Source organism: Sturnira hondurensis, unplaced genomic scaffold (genome assembly GCF_014824575.4).
Source record: "Sturnira hondurensis isolate 20B ecotype Veracruz unplaced genomic scaffold, ASM1482457v3 Scaffold0022201, whole genome shotgun sequence".
NCBI classification, from domain to species: Eukaryota; Metazoa; Chordata; class Mammalia; order Chiroptera; family Phyllostomidae; genus Sturnira; species Sturnira hondurensis.
Window position 1 is genome coordinate 91,937 of NW_028094832.1, and position 17,999 is coordinate 109,935.

At 46.2% G+C, this 17,999-nt stretch overlaps 2 protein-coding genes across 7 annotated transcripts in view; both read left to right on the plus strand.

The window, feature by feature from the left end:
• The first annotated feature begins 163 nt into the window (after positions 1 to 163).
• Positions 164 to 15,180, plus strand: LOC118978984 (retinoic acid early transcript 1E-like). Of its 4 annotated transcripts, none has more exons than XM_037034824.1 (6): positions 165 to 489; positions 11,373 to 11,636; positions 11,950 to 12,222; positions 12,876 to 13,013; positions 14,545 to 14,607; positions 14,931 to 15,180. In XM_037034824.1, the coding sequence occupies exons 1-6, from the start codon at positions 336 to 338 to the stop codon at positions 14,966 to 14,968; spliced, it is 930 nt and encodes a 309-aa protein (XP_036890719.1). In that variant the 5' UTR covers positions 165 to 335; the 3' UTR covers positions 14,969 to 15,180. The 4 variants fall into 4 exon arrangements, with proteins under 4 accessions (XP_036890721.1, XP_036890719.1, XP_036890718.1 ...); XM_037034825.1 differs by lacking the exons at positions 165 to 489; positions 14,931 to 15,180 and adding exons at positions 1,332 to 1,390; positions 7,899 to 7,934 and having other exon boundaries at positions 14,545 to 14,786; XM_037034823.1 differs by lacking the exon at positions 14,931 to 15,180 and having other exon boundaries at positions 14,545 to 14,786.
• Positions 15,181 to 15,448: 268 nt separating this feature from the next.
• Positions 15,449 to 17,999, plus strand: part of LRP11 (LDL receptor related protein 11) — a 43,164-nt gene continuing 40,613 nt past the window's right edge. For all 3 annotated transcript variants that reach the window (XM_037034850.1, XM_037034848.1, XM_037034849.1), the window contains exon 1: positions 15,449 to 16,431. In XM_037034850.1, coding sequence (XP_036890745.1) covers positions 15,717 to 16,431 — 715 coding nt within the window. In that variant the 5' untranslated portion in view covers positions 15,449 to 15,716. The remainder of the gene's footprint in view (positions 16,432 to 17,999) is intronic.

Here is a 17,999-nt window from a genome sequence, read left to right on the forward strand (position 1 = left end):
GAGAGGGGAGGAGGATGCACAGGCAGGGAGGGGGCTTAGGGGGAGGAACAGAACCCTGGTCCAACCTCAGAGCCACAGCAAACCTAAGGGCAAGAAAAGGGCACGGTGTGCAGAGCAGATTACAGCCCTTACATGTGCAGGGACATGTGTGACTGTGGGAGACGGCAGAGCTCTCAGAGGCAGGATGACACTCCTGTGTGTGCATCGCAGGTCCCTTCACCCTGCAGGCAGGCAGGGCTGTCCTGCCAGCATGAGGCAGGATGATGCACTGGGGCCCTGGAAGTTTAACATGAGTGGACAGACCACCGCCCTCCGCTTTGACATAATGAGCATGAATGGACACTCGTTGGTCCTGGAGCCAGAGGGGTCAAGGAGGACTGGGAGGACAGCAAGGACCTGGTGGAGCACTTCAGGGAGATCTCAACGGGAGATTGCAATCGCTGACTCGGGGACTTCTTAGACCACTGGGAGAAAGTGCTGGAGCCCAAGGTGAGTGAGTAGGGTGCAGAGTGTGTAGCAGATCTCATTAAGGGTCTATTGTCTTTCTTGTGTTGGTGAAAGCGTGTGTAATGGAAAATTTGACAGATGGGTGGACTAGCTGAATCATGTTGAACTTCCTGGGTGGAGAGCCAGGGCCTGCCATGGATCCCCCACCAGCCTGCTTTCCCATCCCTCTTCCCTCAGGGCAGGAGCCCTGTACTACAGAAACAAAGGATCCAGTCACCCTGGTCTGCCAGATAGCCCCGAATCTCTACGCCTCATTGTTCATCCAGGCCTTCTCTTCTTTCTAAGTTACAGTATTTACCCAGGTAAAATGTCATTTTCTCATGAAGCCTTTTCCTGAAATCCACAAATCTCTTGGGTTGTTTTATCTTCCTGGTGTTGAGTTGTATAAGTTCTTTATATTTTTTGGACAATAAACCCTTGTCTGATGTATCATTGGCAAACATGTTCTCCTGTACAGTGGATTCTTTTTTCATTTTAATGACGGTTTCTTTAGCTGTGCAGAAAAACTCTTTCATTTGATGTAGTCCCATTTATTTATTTTCTCCTTTGTTTCCCTTGCCCTAGGAGATATATCAGCAAAAATATTGCTAGGCAAGATACCTGAATTTTTAAAAAATAGGGATATATATTTTAAAGATTTTATTTATTTATTTTTAGAGAATTGGGAAGAGAAGGAGAAAGAGAGGGAAAGAAATATTGTGTGGTTGCTTCTCACATGCCACCTACTGAAGACCTGGCCCACGTCCTAGGCATATACCGTGACTGGGAATTGAACGAGCTACCATTTGGTTCTCAGCCCACACTCAATCCACTGAGCTATAGCAGCCAGGACTGGTATTTGAAATTTTACTGCTTATGTGTTTCTCTGGGATTTTACAGTAAGGTGAGCTATATTTAAGTCTTCTATGAATTATTGAGTTTATTCTGGTGTTTGGTACAAGTTGGTGGTCTAGTTTAATTTTTGTTTTTGTATGTACCAGTCCAATTTTCCCAATACCATTTCCTGAAGAGACTGTCTTTACTCCATTGTATGCTCTTGCCTCCTTTGTCAAATATCAATTGACCATAAACACATGGGTTTATTTCTGGGCTCTCTGGGCTGTTCCCACTGATCTGTCTGTCTGTTCTCATGCCTATACCACACTGTTTTGATTACTATGGCCTTGCAATATAGTTTGATATCAGGTATTGTGATCCCTGCTATTTTGTTCTTCTTTCTCAAGATTACTGGGGCTATTTGAGATCTTTTTTGGTTCCATATAGATTTTTGGAATATTTGTTCTAGATCTGTGAAATATGCCATTGGTGTTGTCATAGGGATTTCTTCAAATCTATAGATTGCTTTGGGTAAAATGGACATTTTAATGATGTTAATTCTTTCAATCCATGAGCACAGTGTATGCTTCCATTTATTTGTATCTTTCTCAATTTCCTTCTTTAATGTCCTATAGTTTTCCCAGTATAGGTCTCTTACATCCTTGGCTCAATTTACTTCAAGGTACCTTATGTTTTGTTTTTGTTGCAGTAGTATATAGGATTGTTTTCTCAGATTCCCTTTCTGAGAGTTCAGCACTGGAGTATAAAAATATCATCAATCTGAGTATTGATTTTGTCTTCTGCTACATTGACAAACTTATTTATTAAGTCTAGTAGCTTTCTGATTATTTATGTGTAGTACAATATCACGTCTGCGAGTAATAACAGTTTTACTTCCTCCTTTCCTATGTGGATGTCTTTTATTTCTTCTTCTTGTCTGATGGCTGTGGCTAGGACTTCCAGTGCTATGTTGCATAAAAGTGGTACAAGCAGATATTCCTGTCTTGTTCCTGATATTAAGAAAAACACTTTTAGTTTCTGCCCATTGATTATGATGTTGGCTGTAGGTTTCTCATATATGCCTTTTTTATGTTGATATAAGCTCCCTACATTGCCACTTTGCTGAGAGTTTTCATCATGAATGGGTGCTGGATTTTAACAAATGCTCTTTTTGCATCTATTGATATGGCCATGTGATTTCCACCTTTCATTTTATTTATGTGATATATCACATTCCTTGATTTGTGAGTATTGTAGTAACCTTACATTTCTGGAATAAATCCCACTTGGTCATGGTGCATCATCTTTTTTAAAAGATTTTATTTATTTATCTTTAGAGGGGAAGGGAAGGAGAGAGGGAGAGAAATATCAATGTATGGTTGCCTCTGCCGGGGACACACAATGTATCGTGTGTGTCCCCTGCCAGGAACTGGCCTGCAACCCAGGCGTGTGCCCTGACTGGGAATTGAACCACGATCATCTGGTTAGCAGGCCCATGCTCAATCCACTGAGCTATACCAGCCAGGGCTGGTGCATCATCTTTTTAATGCATTGCTGGATCTGGTTTGCTAACTTTGGTTGAGGATTTTAGCATCTCTGTTCATTGGGGAACTTGGCCTATAATTTTCTTTCTTTGTTGTGTCTTTACCTATTTTTGGAAGTATGATAATACAGACCTGCTAAAAGAGCTTGGAAGTCTTCCCTCATCCTGAATTTTTTGGAATAGTTTGAGAAGGAGAGCTGTTATTTCTTCTTTGAATGATTGGTCAAAATCGTCTGTGAAGCCATCTGGTCCAGGTCTTTGTTAGCTGGGAGTATTTTGATTACTGCTTCAGTTTCATTAGTTGTTAATCAGTTTATGCAGGTTTTCTGCTTCTTCCTAATTCTGTTTTGGAAGATTGTATGTTTCTAGAAATGTATCCACTTTGCTCAGGTTGTCCAATGTATTTGTACCTATTGTTCAGATTTGTGAGCTGGGCTTGGGCACCGGGTGGCCTCCCCTGTGTGAGTCCTGATAGAATGAAGTAACTTCATCTCAACTTTGATGACTTTTGACTATCGAAGTCTGATAAAATTGATTACTATAACTTTGACTGATGTTATTGTAACTTTTGTATATGTCTATAGCTTTGATATTATCATAACTTTTTTAAGTTTTTAATATATTTATTATAAATTTTGTTTGTGCTAATAGTAGTTTAATTTTAAAAAACCCACTGAACATCTATCTAAACTGAGAGAGAAAAGAACATATTTTTTCCTGTTGTTACCTTTTTTTCTCATCCCCTAAGCAGATTTGGCTAATTTTTAATATGCTTTTAAAATTTACCAGGTTAAAAAAAAACACTTAGAGACCCTTTAGCTTTTAAATGCAATGGCTTGTATTTTTACCTTCTCCATTACCTTACGTCATGGCCTGTCTTGGCCAGATTTCCTTTCACAGTTTGCTTTGCAATCTCCATTTGCATGGGCACTGCCCGATGGTTTCTCAGAATAGGGGGACTTGTAAATCATTCTTGCTCAGATGTATTTTTCCATCAGTGAACAGGAGAAGGAACTTAATAGGGGTTGTAGAAATGCAATTTTACCTCAATAAAAGCAAGGACCACATGTATATTTTAACATGTAAGAGAACCCTGTACATGTTCTGCTGCTCTTTCTCTCTGTTACTTAATGATGAATCTGGGAGACACACAAATGCAAAGCACCCACAGGGTGATTACACTGAAATTTACTGAGCCAGACTCTATCTCTGTAGATTTAAAGTGTTCCCAGCTATTGTTTCTGCAAACCATCCTGCAAGAATCATCTATGCACACATTTTTCTAAACTTTTGTGAGTATGTTTGTAGAAGAAATTCCTAGAGATAGAATTGCTAGGGACATGAGTGCTTTTTTTACTTCGACAGTTTCAACAACTTCAGAATTGACCAAATATTATAAAACATGAACCCTCAGCTTAGCAACAGGCAGAGGTTCTTTACTTGGCAACAGTAGAAACTAGTTCTATAAAATATTTTGGCAATGCGTATGAAAAACCTTAAAAATGTCCGGTCTCACCTAAAGAACTGTAAACAACAAATCTGTGATATCCCCAGTGGGTACTGAGGCTGTGGGAACCAGAAACCAGTGGATCCCTGGCAGGTCCTCTGAAAGAGCACGTGCACAGACTTACTCAGACTCACTCCCTGTGAGCTCCAGCATGGGGGCAGCAGGGTGAAAGGCATCGCAGACATATGAGGAGGAACTGAATTGTCCGGCACCAGGGTGAGAACCAGGGAGGCAGCTTTCCCCCAAACGGAAGTGCTGGCAAAAGCCACTGTTCCTTTTCTGAGCCCTCCCCCAACAGAGCTGCCAGGGAAGCTCCACATCCCAGACGCCATCAGCCTGGCTCACGCTGTTTGCCCCACTCTCCTGATTCTGTGAGGCCCTCTGCCCCAGCCAACTTCTGGGCCTACCTAAGGTGTTTGTAGTGGCTTTTTCATGTGAATGTCTTATCTTGGTGAATGCTTCAGATTTTCCTAGATTCTCTCAAACAAGGAGTATCTGTCTTCAGTGAGCTCTGTACCTCTCACTAAGTTGCCCCAGGCCAGGCACTAGCAGCCATCAGCCTTGGTTCACAGCTTGGCCTCACCTGGGCACCTCCAATCCCAGCACAAGTAGCAGCCATCTGCAGTTCACTTGGTAGCTTGTGCTGTGTGACCCTGGATGGAACACAGGTGGAGGGTGGCCTTGGATGTGCCAATAGCAATCAAGACTCGGCTACAACACAAGTGTATATACAGCCCACAGTGGGAGTGCCTCTCATACCCAGGTTGGGTAATAGGGGAGGCTGTGTTACTGGACCTTACAGTACCAATACTACATTAAATCACTCTACCAAGCTTAGAGATGTAGCAACTCTACCTAATACATAGAAACAAACACAGGGAGGCTGCCAAAATGAGGAGATGAAGAAACATGTCCCAAATGAATGAACAGAAGGAAACTCCAGAAAAAGACTAAACAAAATGGAGATAAGCAATCTATCAGATGCAGAGTTCAAAACACTGGTTATAAGAATGCTCAAGAAACTTTGGAGAACCTCAACAACATAAAAAAAAACGAGTCAGAAATGAAGGACACACTAATTAAGATAAATAACAATTTACAAGGAATCAACAGTAGACTGGTTGAAATTGAGAATCAAATCAGTTATTTGGAGTAGAAAGAAGCAAGGAGCAACCAATCAGAACAGCAAGAAAAAAAAAAGAATCCAGAAAAACAAGGACACATTAAGGAGCCTCTGGAACAAGTTCAAACATACCAACATTCGCATCATAGGGGTGCTGGAAGGAAAAGAGAGAGAGCTAGAAATTGGAAACCAATTTGAAAAAATAATGACATAAAATTTCCCTAACTTGGTGAAGAAAATAGACATATAGTCCAGGAAACTCAGACAGTCCCAAACAAGACGGCCCCAAAGATGCCCTCACCAAGACACATCATAATTTAAATGGCAAAGTTTAGAAATATAGAGAGAATCTTAAAAGCAGCAAGAGAAAAGCAGTTATTGCCTACAGGGGAGTTCCCATAAGACTGTCAATGATTTCTCAAAACAAACTTTGTGGAGGAAGAAGGATAAGGAAGGAAAGAAGGGGAAGGGCCTAGTTAAAGAACAAGTATAAATCAACCTGGACATGGACAGCAGGGTGGGGACTGATTGTGGGAGCGGGAGGTGAGCATGATAAGGGAGAGCAACAGGGGAAAATTGGGACAAGTGTAATAGAACAACAATAAAATAAAGTTTGCAGGCTGGAAGCAATTGGCAAGAAATATTCAAAGTGATGAAAAGCAAGGACCTACAACCATATTTACTCTACCCAGGAAAGCCATCATTTGGACTGGAAGGACAGGTAAAGAATTTACCAGACAAGAGAAAGCTAAAAGAGTTCATCATCATCAAACCAGGATTAAGTGAAATGTTAGAGTCTTCTTTAAAAAGAAAGGAACATTAAAAAAATATGAACAATAAAATGGCAATAACTACATATCTATCAACAAGTGAATCTAAAAAACAAAATAAACAAACAAGCAGAACAGAAACAGAATCATAGATACAGAGAATATTTTGATGATTGCCAGATGGGAGGGGATCAAGAGCAGGGGGTAAAAACAGTGAAGGGATTAAGAAGTACAAATAAGTAGTTGCAGAATAGCCATGGGGATGTAAAGTACGGTATAGAAAATAGAGAAGCCAAGAACATATACCTCGTAGGCATGACCGATGGACATGGACAACCATGAGGGGATAGCCTGGGGGAGTGGGGGAGGGCAGGGTGAAGGGGGGCAAGGGGGTAAAAATTGGGACAACTGTAATAGCATAAGCGATAAAATATAATTTAAAAAATAAAGTAGAAAAAAGACAACTTCATAGGATTTCTCCGGTTCCATATCATCCCCTTGCTCCCATTCCATCCTCAGTGAGGGAGGGAAGGCCGTGCCCACAGTGAGGGTTCACTGCCCAGCATGCACAGAAGCCCATACTAAGGCACCAGCTTTTGAGGAAAGAAATGAGCTTTGTTTGTGAGTCAACTGGCAAGAAGACAGGAGGCAGCAAGAAGACAGGAGGCAAGCATTCAATCTATGTTCTTGACGCAGGATTCAAGGCAAACTTTTAAAAAAGTAGCATTAAGGGTTCACAAGTGTGACTCGTAAGTGGTGTGTCCAAGGTTTAATGTTTGCTTCCCAGGTCTTGTTAGAAACAGGAAAAGACCAGGTTCTGCAGTTCCAATGTTTCTACCTTGTAATCTCTGCACCTAAATAACTGGACCCGTAAGGCCACAGGACCAAGCTGGGCTGATCAATCGGACTTTATCTTCTGTGACTGACAGTTGCTGGTCTAAGTTTCTGTGCATGGATGCAGTGGAAGTGAGGTAAACTCAGGTTCAGCACCTGGAGGGCAGAAAACTCCAGACTCAGAGAAGCATGGATTGGGTGTGCTGGGAGAGGTGGAAATCCCAGACCATTTAGTCCCAATGGGGAGAAGCAGCCCAGCAAGCGATGGTCACTGACGGTTCTCTGACAGTGAGGCCAGGCCCCGCTCAAGGCCCAAGCGCCCTTCCTGCCTGACTGTGAGACATCTCACATGCTGAAGCACGGTGGCCCTTTTTGGGTTTGGGTGAGGGAAGCAAGAGAAAAGAATATGGAATCAGGGAGGGCAGTAGGGGAAGAACAGGGTGGAGCAAAAGGAGAGAAGTTAGTGGAAGGTGGGAAGAGAGAGGGGTTCAGAGAACTTCCAACAATCCTGCTCACATCAAAAGGGGTTTTGAGGAGAACGGAGAAAGGTTATTATTCGAAGCGAATTTCGTTTTCTGTACACCCACTGCTTTTTTCAATGAGCAATTGTGACATTGCAAAATGGGAAAGATTCTTCAGTACGACACTCAATAAGCACGTGCCCGTCCGCTGGAGGACACGTGAACGTAGGTCACACCCAGTACGTCCATATATAGTCTCTCCATCTGACTACTTCTTGTTAGTTTCTGCTCAGCAGAATGGTGCCAGCATTTCCCATTTCTCATCTTTTTTCTCTAGCACTTCTGGTACAAACCTGGAATATACTGCAAAGTGGTGAGTGTACTGGGATCTGGAGACTTGGCTGAGGAAAGGAAAGGGGGAAGAGGGCTTCATGCCTGGCATCAGGCAAGTAAGTGGGTGTCTGTCCAGGTGTTCTTAAGGGTAGGCAAGGGTGTGGCATGGCTAGACGGACACCCCAGGATGTTACTGCTGAGTGGGTGGGGTCTGGGCCTGGAGGCCGTCTGCCTCAGGCCTGCCGGCAGTGTGTGGATTCTTTTTTTTAAATATAATTGATTATGCTATTACAGCTGTCCCATTTTCCGCCTTCACTCCCTCCACCTTGCACACCCTCTCCCACCCACATTTCCCTCCTTAGTTTATGTTCATGCGTCACACTTATAAGTTCTTTAGCTTCTACTTTTCCCCTACATACTTATAAGTTCTTTAGCTTCTACATTTCCCATACTATTCTTACCCTCCCCCTGTCTATTTTCTACCTACCGTCTATGCTACCTATTCTCTGTACCTTTTCCCCCTCTATCCACCTCACACTCCCCTATTGCTAACCCTCCATGTGATCTCCATTTCTGTGATTCTGTTCCTGTTCTTGTGGTTTGCTTAGTTTGCTTTTGCCTTTTTTTAGGTGTGGTTGTTAATAGCTGTGAATTTAATGTCATTTTATTATTCATATTTCTTATCTTCTTTTCCTTAGATGAGTCTCTTTAACATTTCAGATAATAAGGGCTTGGTAATGATGAACTCCTTTAACCTGACCTTATCTGAGAAGCACTTTATCTGCCCTTCCATTCTAAATGAAAGCTTTGCTGGATAGAGCAATCTTGGATGTAGGTCCTTGTCTTTCATGACTTGGAATACTTCTTTCCAGCTTCTTCTTGCCTGTAAGGTCTCTTTTGAGAAATCAGCTGGCAGTCTTATGGGAACTCCTTTGTAGGTTACTGTCTCCTTATCTCTTGCTGCTTCTAGGATTCTCTTCTTCATTTTAATCTTGGGTAATGTAATTTTGATGTGCCTTGGTGTGCTCCTCCTTGGGTCCAACTTCTTTGGGACTCTCTGAGCTTCCTGGATTTCCTCGAAGTCTATTTCCTTTGCCAGATTAGAGAAGTTCTCCTTCATTATTTGTTCAAATAAGTTTTCCATTTGTTGCTCTTCCTTTTCCTCTTCTGGTACCCCTATAATTTGGATGTTGGAACATTTAAAGATGTCCTAGAAGTTCCTAAGCCTCTCCTCATTTTTTTGAATTCTTGTTTCTTCCTTCTTTTCTGTTTGGTTGTTTCTTTCTTTCTTCTGGTCCACTCCACTGTTTGGAGTCCCAGTTTCCTTCCCATCACTATTGGTTCCCTATATATTTTCCTTTATTTCACTTAGTATAGCCTTCATTTTTTCATCTAATTTGTGACCAAGATCAACCAATTCTGTGAGCATCCTGATGACCAGTGCTTTGAACTGTGCATCTAATGGGTTGGCAATCTTTTCGTCACTTAGTTGTATTTTTTCTGGAGCTTTGATCTGTTCTTCCATTTGGGCCATTTTTTTTGTCTTGTCATGCCTGTTATGCAATGAGGGGCGGAGCTTTAGGTGTTCACCGGGGCAGGGCAACCCAGTTGCTGTGTTGTGACACTGTGCGTGGGGCAGAGGTCCGAGAGGGAACAATGGCGCTTGTTCCGCTCTCTCTCAGATTTCAGTCCCTTCTGTCGCTTCCCCCAAGCAAACTGGGCCCTTCTGATGCTGATTCCTGGGTGGGTGGCTTGTATGTTCTACGACCCTGTGGGTCTCTCCAATGAACTCTCCTGTGGGCCTGGAAGTTTCTCCCGGCACCTCAACCCCCACAAGTGTTTTCAATCAATGTTTTGAGGCTTTATTCCCCTGCGCTGGAGCCCTGGGTGGTGTGCTCTGTCTCACACCTCAGTTTCACCTGGTTTATCTGCATATGGTTGTGCGCCAGCTGCCTTGTGCGCCTCCCGGGGTGTGCCCGCTGCCACCATGCAGCCAGGGTCTACCAGCCACTGCTTCTTTTCCTGCCGAGAGCCCTCTCCGCCCGGCTGTCTGAATCCACCCCTCCTGCAGGTCTGGATGAATGTGTCTATTTTATCTCCTTGGTTGTCTGACCTCCATACAGTTCCATTTTCTGTCAGTTCTGGTTGTGATTTTGTTTCTAAATTGTTGTTGTCCTTCTTTTGGTTGTGCGAGGAGGCACAGTGTGTCTACCTACGCCTCCATCTTGGCCACAAGTTGTCCAGATGTTCTTAGGGGTAGGTGAGGGTGTGGCACAGGTAGACGGACACCCCAGGATGTTACTGTGACTGGGTGGGGTCTGGGCCTGGAGGCCGTCTGCCTCGGGCCTGCCGGTAGTGTGCGGATTCTTGACTTCGTATAGGAAAGATTTCACATCATGAGTCCAGGTGATTTGGAGAGGATGTTTTTAAACCTGGGAACAGTGAAACAAAGGAAAGGTTGAGATAGAAGAAGCATCAGGAGAGAGCCTAGGCAGGGCTGCTTTGGCTCCCTAAGGAAAAGAAGGCACAGTAAAAGAAATGAGCTCACTGGCAAGTCAGAGAAAAGGGGGCTTTGGAGCAGGGGCGGGGGGGAACCCAAGATGAGCTGTTGCCCCCCTGCCCCCGCCCCTGCCGCGCCTCTGCTTGCAAGTCACATGAGATCCCTGAGAATTTAGGCAAAAACAACAGACTCAGGAAGGTGTGTGCTCTAGGAAGAGCAGCCATGAATTCTTGGTCTTGAGTTTTATCTTTCTATGTTGATTCATCCAAATGTGTGTGTAAAGAGAGCAGGGTTATTTTTTTCTGGTTGTTTCATTTTTAAAGAACATTATTGAAGAGGGACCAGGACCAAAGTCAGTCTGGCCTGGGACAATCTGGGAAGATAAAACTTTGTGATTCATTGGCTGGCCATAAATTATTCAAATTGTTTGCCCTTGTTTAATTATTTGGTCTCAGTTTCCCTTACTCCACTTGTGAAGGAATTTCCCTAACTTTTCCCTATCCTGCCTAATTGCCTACACCCAGGTCACAGGGGCCCGCACCCTAAGGCACGGCGGCCCCTAGTACTGTGCTCACCTGTGGCAGCTCTCCCTCCCCTGCTAGTGGGAGCCATTCCTGAGTACCCAGGACCCATCATGAATGGCATGTGTCCTGTGATGTCGTTCTTCCCTTTATGTTTTAATCCCTGTCTGTTTTTAAACTTGATTTTAAGTCTTGGCAGAACACACATAATTTTGTATTTTTGTACTCACAACTTGGTGGATGTAACAAAAAACATCTGTCAGATGAATCCTCCGGGTAACAGGGTCCGTGGTAGCATCAGAGTATTTTACTAAACCCCAGACAGTTAAAGGTGAGACAGAACCAAGGCTGCAGAGATGCAGGGACCTGGGGTGGAGACTCATCTCTCAGCAGCCAGGCCCTTCACAGGGAGTCCCTAGGCCACCCCTCTGTTTTGTTTTGTTTTGTTTTCCCACAGATGCGCACTCTCTTGTCATCGACCTCACTGTCCAATCCCAGTCCAGACCTGGACAGCCCTGGTGTGAAGGCCAGGGCTCAATGGATAAAGAGCTTATCCTTCAGTACGACAGTGACAGCAATGAGGTCAGACCTTTGGGTCCCCTGGGAGAGAAGCTAAAGACCACCACAGTGTGGACAGAATTGCCACAAATGTTGGGAGACATGGGGCGAGACCTCAGGATGATCCTGCCTGTCATCAGTGTGGAGGGAAACAAGACCAGGGGTAAGTGAGGGGAAGAGAGGGGAGGTGGGGACAGTGAGCAGGAGAGGGGGAAGGAGTGGGCAGAGGCAGGGAGGGGCTTGGTGGGAAGGCACTGAACCCTGGTCCAACCTCACAGCCATGGCGACCCTAAGGGCAAGAAAAGGGCACGGTGTGCAGAGGATGTTACAGCCCTTACATGTGCAGGGACATGCGTGACTGCAGGAGTCGGCAGAGCTCTCAGAGGCAGGGTGACGCCCCTGTGTGTGCATTGCAGGTCCCCCCATCCTGCAGGCCCAGCTGTCCTGTCAGTGTGACCCCTGTGTGTGCATTGCAGGTCCCCCCATCCTGCAGGCCCAGCTGTCCTGTCAGTGTGAGGCAGGACGATGCACTGGTGGGCCCTTGAAGTTTAACATCAGTGGACAGACCATCCTTGTCTTGGAACCAATGAGCAGGAACTGGACAGCTGTTAGTCCTGGAGCCAGAGGGGTCAAGGAGGACTGGGAGAAGAATGAACGGGTGGAGTTTTTCAGGAAGTTCTCAATGGGAGATTGCACTCTCTTGCTCAGGGACTTCTTAGACCACTGGGGGAAAGTGCTGGAGACCCCAGGTGAGTGTGCAGGGTGCCGAGGATGTGGTAGGTCTCATTAAGGATCTAACGCCTTCCTTGTGTCTGTGACAGTGTATGTGTGTATAATGGAAAATTTGACAGATGGAGGGACTGGTTGATTTCCTGGTGGACTTCCTGTCTGGGAAGCCAGGGCCCGCCATGGGCTTTCCCACCAGCTTCCAGTATCCAATCCCACCTCCCTGAGCACAGGAGTTCACTAAGCAGTGATTCAGTCATCAGGCACTACTAGATGGTCCTGAAATCTCTAGGCATTATAATGCTTCCAGGCCTTCTCTTTTCCCCATGTTCTAGTCCTCCTATAACCAGGTCAAAGGTCACCTCTTATGCAGCCTTCGCCTGACTCTTTCCTCAGGCAGAATTAAGCACCCCCAATTCTGTCATCCTCAAAAAGGTCTATGCAGAGTAAACTTGCCAAACTGTACTATAAACAGATGGACATTTACTGTCCTGCCCAGTAGAACGTGAGACCCTTGAGGACAGAACACAATCCCTTTACATCTTTATACCCCTGGGCCAAACAGGGTGGCTGTCACATGATGAGTCAGTAAATACGGGGGTGACATGTGCTGCCCTGGGGAAGCAGGTGCTGTTAGGTGCCTTATATTTGATAGGATGTTTGCTTTTTGTTTTAGTACCACCATTACAGTCCTCAGCATCCCCTCCAAGTACACAGAAAAATATTTCATCAATTATCAGTGGCATCTTTGGCTCCATTTTCATCTCAAGCCTCTCCCTGGGTGTTTGGTTGTGGAAATCAGGCAGAATGAAAGGTGAGTAGCAGGCTGGCCTCTGGCTCTTGGGCAGGACATAGTCTGGGAAGGACTTGGGAGAGGTGAGCCACAGTCTCCCCAAAGCCTTCTCCCGGGATCCATCTCTTCATAGAAATGATGCACTGTGTTAGTGCTGAGCCCCCACACTCCATGGTAGCCATTTGCAATCATGTATAGGAAAGTGTTCGGCATACTTTGAAATCATACGCAATTGTTGGTTAGGATTATACCATATTAACCTACAGGTTTATTTTTAAGGTTGATATTTATTATAATACCTAGTATTTAAAAGGTTTGATGATACCTTCAGGGACCATTTTTAGCACCTGTGAAAGTTTCTCCTCATAACAAGCCTACTTAAGCTATCTGAGACCTAAGGCAAAAAGAAATTCTTATGCTGCTTCAAGGGCATCTTACCCCGCAGTTCTGCGGGATAGATACCTCACAGGCAGAAGAGTCTGTGGCCTGTGGTGGTACACTCCAGGCAGAGCCTGGGCTAAGAGGCCACTTTTTTCTGCTTCAAATTCACTAGGAGATGGACTCCAAAATGCTTTAAAATTTCTCCTTTGCATGGAATGACAAAAAATATTGAGCTAATTTTTTCCCTTTCTTTTTTCTATTTTTACCTTCCAGTTCTACCTCCTACTCTGTTCTGGGTCTGAAAGCTATAGTTTCCTAAATGTCAGTCCCGAAAATAAAACATTAGAGCAGAGACTGCATTTTTCTATCCAGTTATTTATATTTGCGCCCCCCCAAAATATAGACATTTAACAACGTACAATTCATAATGTTCAAGCATGCAATCAAAAAATATTCAGATGCGTGAAAAAGCAACAAAATATGACCCAAAAGCAGGAGTAAAATGAGTCAACAGAAACTGACAAAGAAATAAACGAGATGCAGAAGGCGCTCACAGGCAGCTAGAACTCCCCAGTATGGGCTCCCAGGGGTTGGACATTTTCATGGGCCTTACTGTGTGTTCAAACATGCCTCCTTTTGATCCCACATGTTCTAATTGAAGGCCTCTCCACAGGCTGCACAGATAACTCATCANGCTATAGTTTCCTAAATGTCAGTCCCGAAAATAAAACATTAGAGCAGAGACTGCATTTTTCTATCCAGTTATTTATATTTGCCCCCCCCAAAATATAGACATTTAACAACATACAATTCATACTGTTCAAGCATGCAATCAAAAAATATTCAGATGCGTGAAAAAGCAACAAAATGTGACCCAAAAGCAGGAGTAAAATGAGTCAACAGAAACTGACAAAGAAATAAACGAGATGCAGAAGGTGCTCACAGGCAGCTAGAACTCCCCAGTATGGCCTCCCAGGAGTTGGACATTTTCATGGGCCTTACTGTGTGTTCAAACATGCCTCCTTTTGATCCCACATGTTCTAATTGAAGGCCTTTCCACAGGCTGCACAGATAACTCATCAGGTCCCCATATTTGGCTGTGTTCATATTTCAAGTTGTGTTTGTAGAAACCTGAGTAAATGTGCCTCCTGATTTTTATGTTTTTCAACAGCACTGTGTCACCCATGTACAACATCTCAGGGACCCAGTGTGGAAACGATCAGGGACGTTGGAGGTGAAGAACTGAACTCGGTGTCTGGTGGTTCCCCAGCTGAGCTAGTAGGTGTGTCTGGAGCAGACCCTGAAGTCACAAGGACGTGTGGAGAGTCCCTGCTCCCCAAGAGCTCATGCTCCTTTGAATTGATACCCTGAGCAGGTCTGGCTGGTATATACTAATAAAAAAGATTGGCTTTATCAACTGTGCCAGGCAGTGGCTGATTAGACACTACAGCATAGTATTGTGAAGGCATTAAGATTTCCAGAACTTTCTGTTATCCTGTCTGCTTTCTGCACTGATACAATCTTTACTTCCTCCCAAACCTTGTTTTCTCCTTTTAGATCCTGTAATACAGATACTGCAAAACGACCTTGAGTGACCCCTTGGCGCCACCTGTTGTTTGTCATAGGAAGTTGTAGTGAGAGTCAGCATACATCCTGGTTAATGGAATAGATGAAAACCCACGGAGGTCTTACTGAGGGTGTTCCAGGCAACCGCCAGTGTCTGGGACTTGGTGCCTGACGCCCGGTCTGCTCACTTCTATGCTTAAGTTCCTCACGCTGTATGTGACCAGCGTGTGACTCTACTGGGTTATTGGAGGGGACTCCTCTAATAAGGCTGCAATTGTGCAAAGACAGAAACGTTTGTGACTGTCTTTCCGTATTCTCCCTAGCTCAGGACAACAGTATTCAGCTTAGCACTCCCTGAAGCTAACCTCCCAACACCAGTTGCCTTGGGTTCCCTGGGCGGGGTTATGGCGAGCAAAGGAAGGGGCGGAGCCACGGGCGGGGACTGAGAACCGTGCGCTGGGGGAGGGGCGGGGCGGGGCGGGGCGGGGGGCGGCGGGTTCGCGCTGGGAAGAGGTGGCCCCAGACTAGACGCGGCTGCTGTTCACTCTCTGGTGCTGATCTGCGCACAGGCCCCTTGTGGCCACTGAGCGCACTCGGGGTCCCGGAAGAGAGGCGCGGGGCGCAGGGAAACCTCCGGAAAAGACGAAGAGCGCCTCCAGGTCGCGTCGGCTATGACTCCCGCGGCTGCGGTTTCCGCCGGCGACCTAGCGTCCACGGCCTTAGGGGCGCAGCTAGGCTCCCGGGAGGCCGCGCTTTGAGGCTCCAGGGCCTCCGCCCATGGCTGCCGCGCTGGAAAACCACTGGGCCCGCGGTTGGCTGCCTGCCTCGCGCTTTACTGCTCACCTCGGCTCACTTCTTCTGCCGCCGGCCGTCATGGCCTTCGCCGCCCTGGAGAGCGCTGGCCCTAAGCGGTCGCTGCGGCACCCGGCGCTGCGCGGGCTGCTGCTGCTGGTCTGCCTGTGGCTGTCGAGCGGTCGCGCTGCCGTGCCGCCCCCCGCACCGCTGTCGCAGCTGCACGCGCAGCTCTCCGGCGTGGAGCAGCTCCTGGAGGACTTCCGCCGACAGCTGCAGCAGGAGCGGCCGCAAGAGGAGCTGGAGCTGCGCGCTGGCCACGGCCCACAGCAGAGCTGTCCCAGCCCGGGCAGCGGCAGCTACAGCGTCATGTCCGACGCCATCATCCGCATCAAGGACTCCATCGAGGCGGGCGCCAGCTTCCTGAGGGCGCCGGCAGCCGTGGACTGGCGGCAGTGTGTGGCAGCTTGCTGCTCTGAGCCGCGCTGCTCAGTGGCAGTGGTGGAACAGCCCCGGCGGCCCACATCGCTGGCCCCCGCGCTTGGATGTTACCTCTTCAACTGCACCGCGAGCGGCCTCAGCGTCTGCAGGTTCGCGCAGCGCCGGGGCTACAGTAGCTACAGCCTCAGCCGCGCCCTGGAAGGGCAGCAAGACCTGGAAGCTGGCGTCCTGGCCACTGCCCGGGCCTCTCCTCGACTGGGTAAGCAGGCCACTGAAGGAGGCTGGGGCCAGACCCCTTGGGCTCTGTTGTCCTTGCACCAGTTGGGTGGCTGCCTCTGGAAGATTCGTCTGGCCATGACCACTGGACCCTCCATAGCCAAGTCAGAAATGAAACATCCTTGTTCCAAATTATTTTAGTTGAGGGCCTCCAGAGGAGTGGCTTTGATTTCTTAGTGTTAGGGATAGTTTCTGAAAAAAACCCTGTGGACTGGGCAGAAGCAGGCACGCTGAAAAAAACCCTGTAGACTGGCTTTGCAGTTTTTCTACGCTTGGTGGTAGAGGCTGATCTGAGAGGATTCACAGAAATTCACTTTAAAGGAGAAAAATCCCAGAGAGAAAAAATCATACACCCCCCTCCCCAAAATAAACATCGTTTATTTTAATCTCAGGTTTTAATAGGGTATGGTTTGTGTCAAGTAATTGCAAAAGCAAAATCCAATTACATCCCAGGTTACTCAAAACACACCGTTACTTAGTGTGGCTCTCCCGACTCATGGTTCCACCTGTAGTTGCTTTCATAAGATGAAAATGGGGAAGAGCACCTGTCAGGTATTTCTGAAGTGGGTCCATTTGATTTCCATGGACTAGCGTTCCCTTTCATAGAGTGAAAAGAAGGGACTTGATTTTAGTTGAAAATAAAAAAGTTTAGGGCATATACCCTTTTTCAAGAAAGCTAAAATCATGCTTTTCAAGTGATAGTTTTACTTTATGCAGATGTTCAGAAGGCGAGAATCAAGACACATAAAAAGAGGTACAGGGTGTGATAGTTGGAGATTAAGGTCACGGAGGGACTAAAGCCTTGGTTGTGGTCGGTTCAGTATTTGATCTCAGTCTCGATGTTCGATTCAAGATGAGGTGAGCAGACTCATTAGGTTTGGAAATCTGGAGCCTCCCTGACCTACGGGGCCAATGAGAAGGGTCTGGAAATCTGTGTGCACAATGCCCTACCCACCTCCACCAAAGAGGAGGCTCAGAGCCCTTGTCACGGGAGCAGACATGGGAGGTCACTCATCCTAGAGGCAGACACAGGGGAGGACCCCAAATTTTCCCCTGAAGTGGGGGCAGGAGGCACTTTTACTTGGACCCCCACCAGCATCCCTAAACCAGGCCCGTAGACAGTACACGTGTGTCCTTCCTCTCTGTGCAAAGGCAGACTCAAAAGTTCCAACATCAGAGAAACAAAATCCCTTTTTCTTATTCTCTATGCACATTTGTACAAAACCGACATTATCATCAGCTCATGAGGAGAAAGACTAGAATAGTACTCACTGAAAATGATGATAATCACATTGAGGTTATGGATCATTTTTTTTCTAACGGGTTGCAATTTTTAAAAACACAGTTTAAAAAATGATGGGATGTTACCAGTACTACCCAAGCCTCTTTTTCAGTCTGGCTCCACTTCTGTAACTTGACTTCGGGAGGCCCTGCTAAGGTCTCAGCCTCGGCTGTGTCATCAGTGCCCACACAGCACAGATCCAGATGGCAGCGCCTCTTGTCAGGGAGGCGGTGTCGACAGCAGTGTGTTGTCAGTCAGTCAGTTAACGG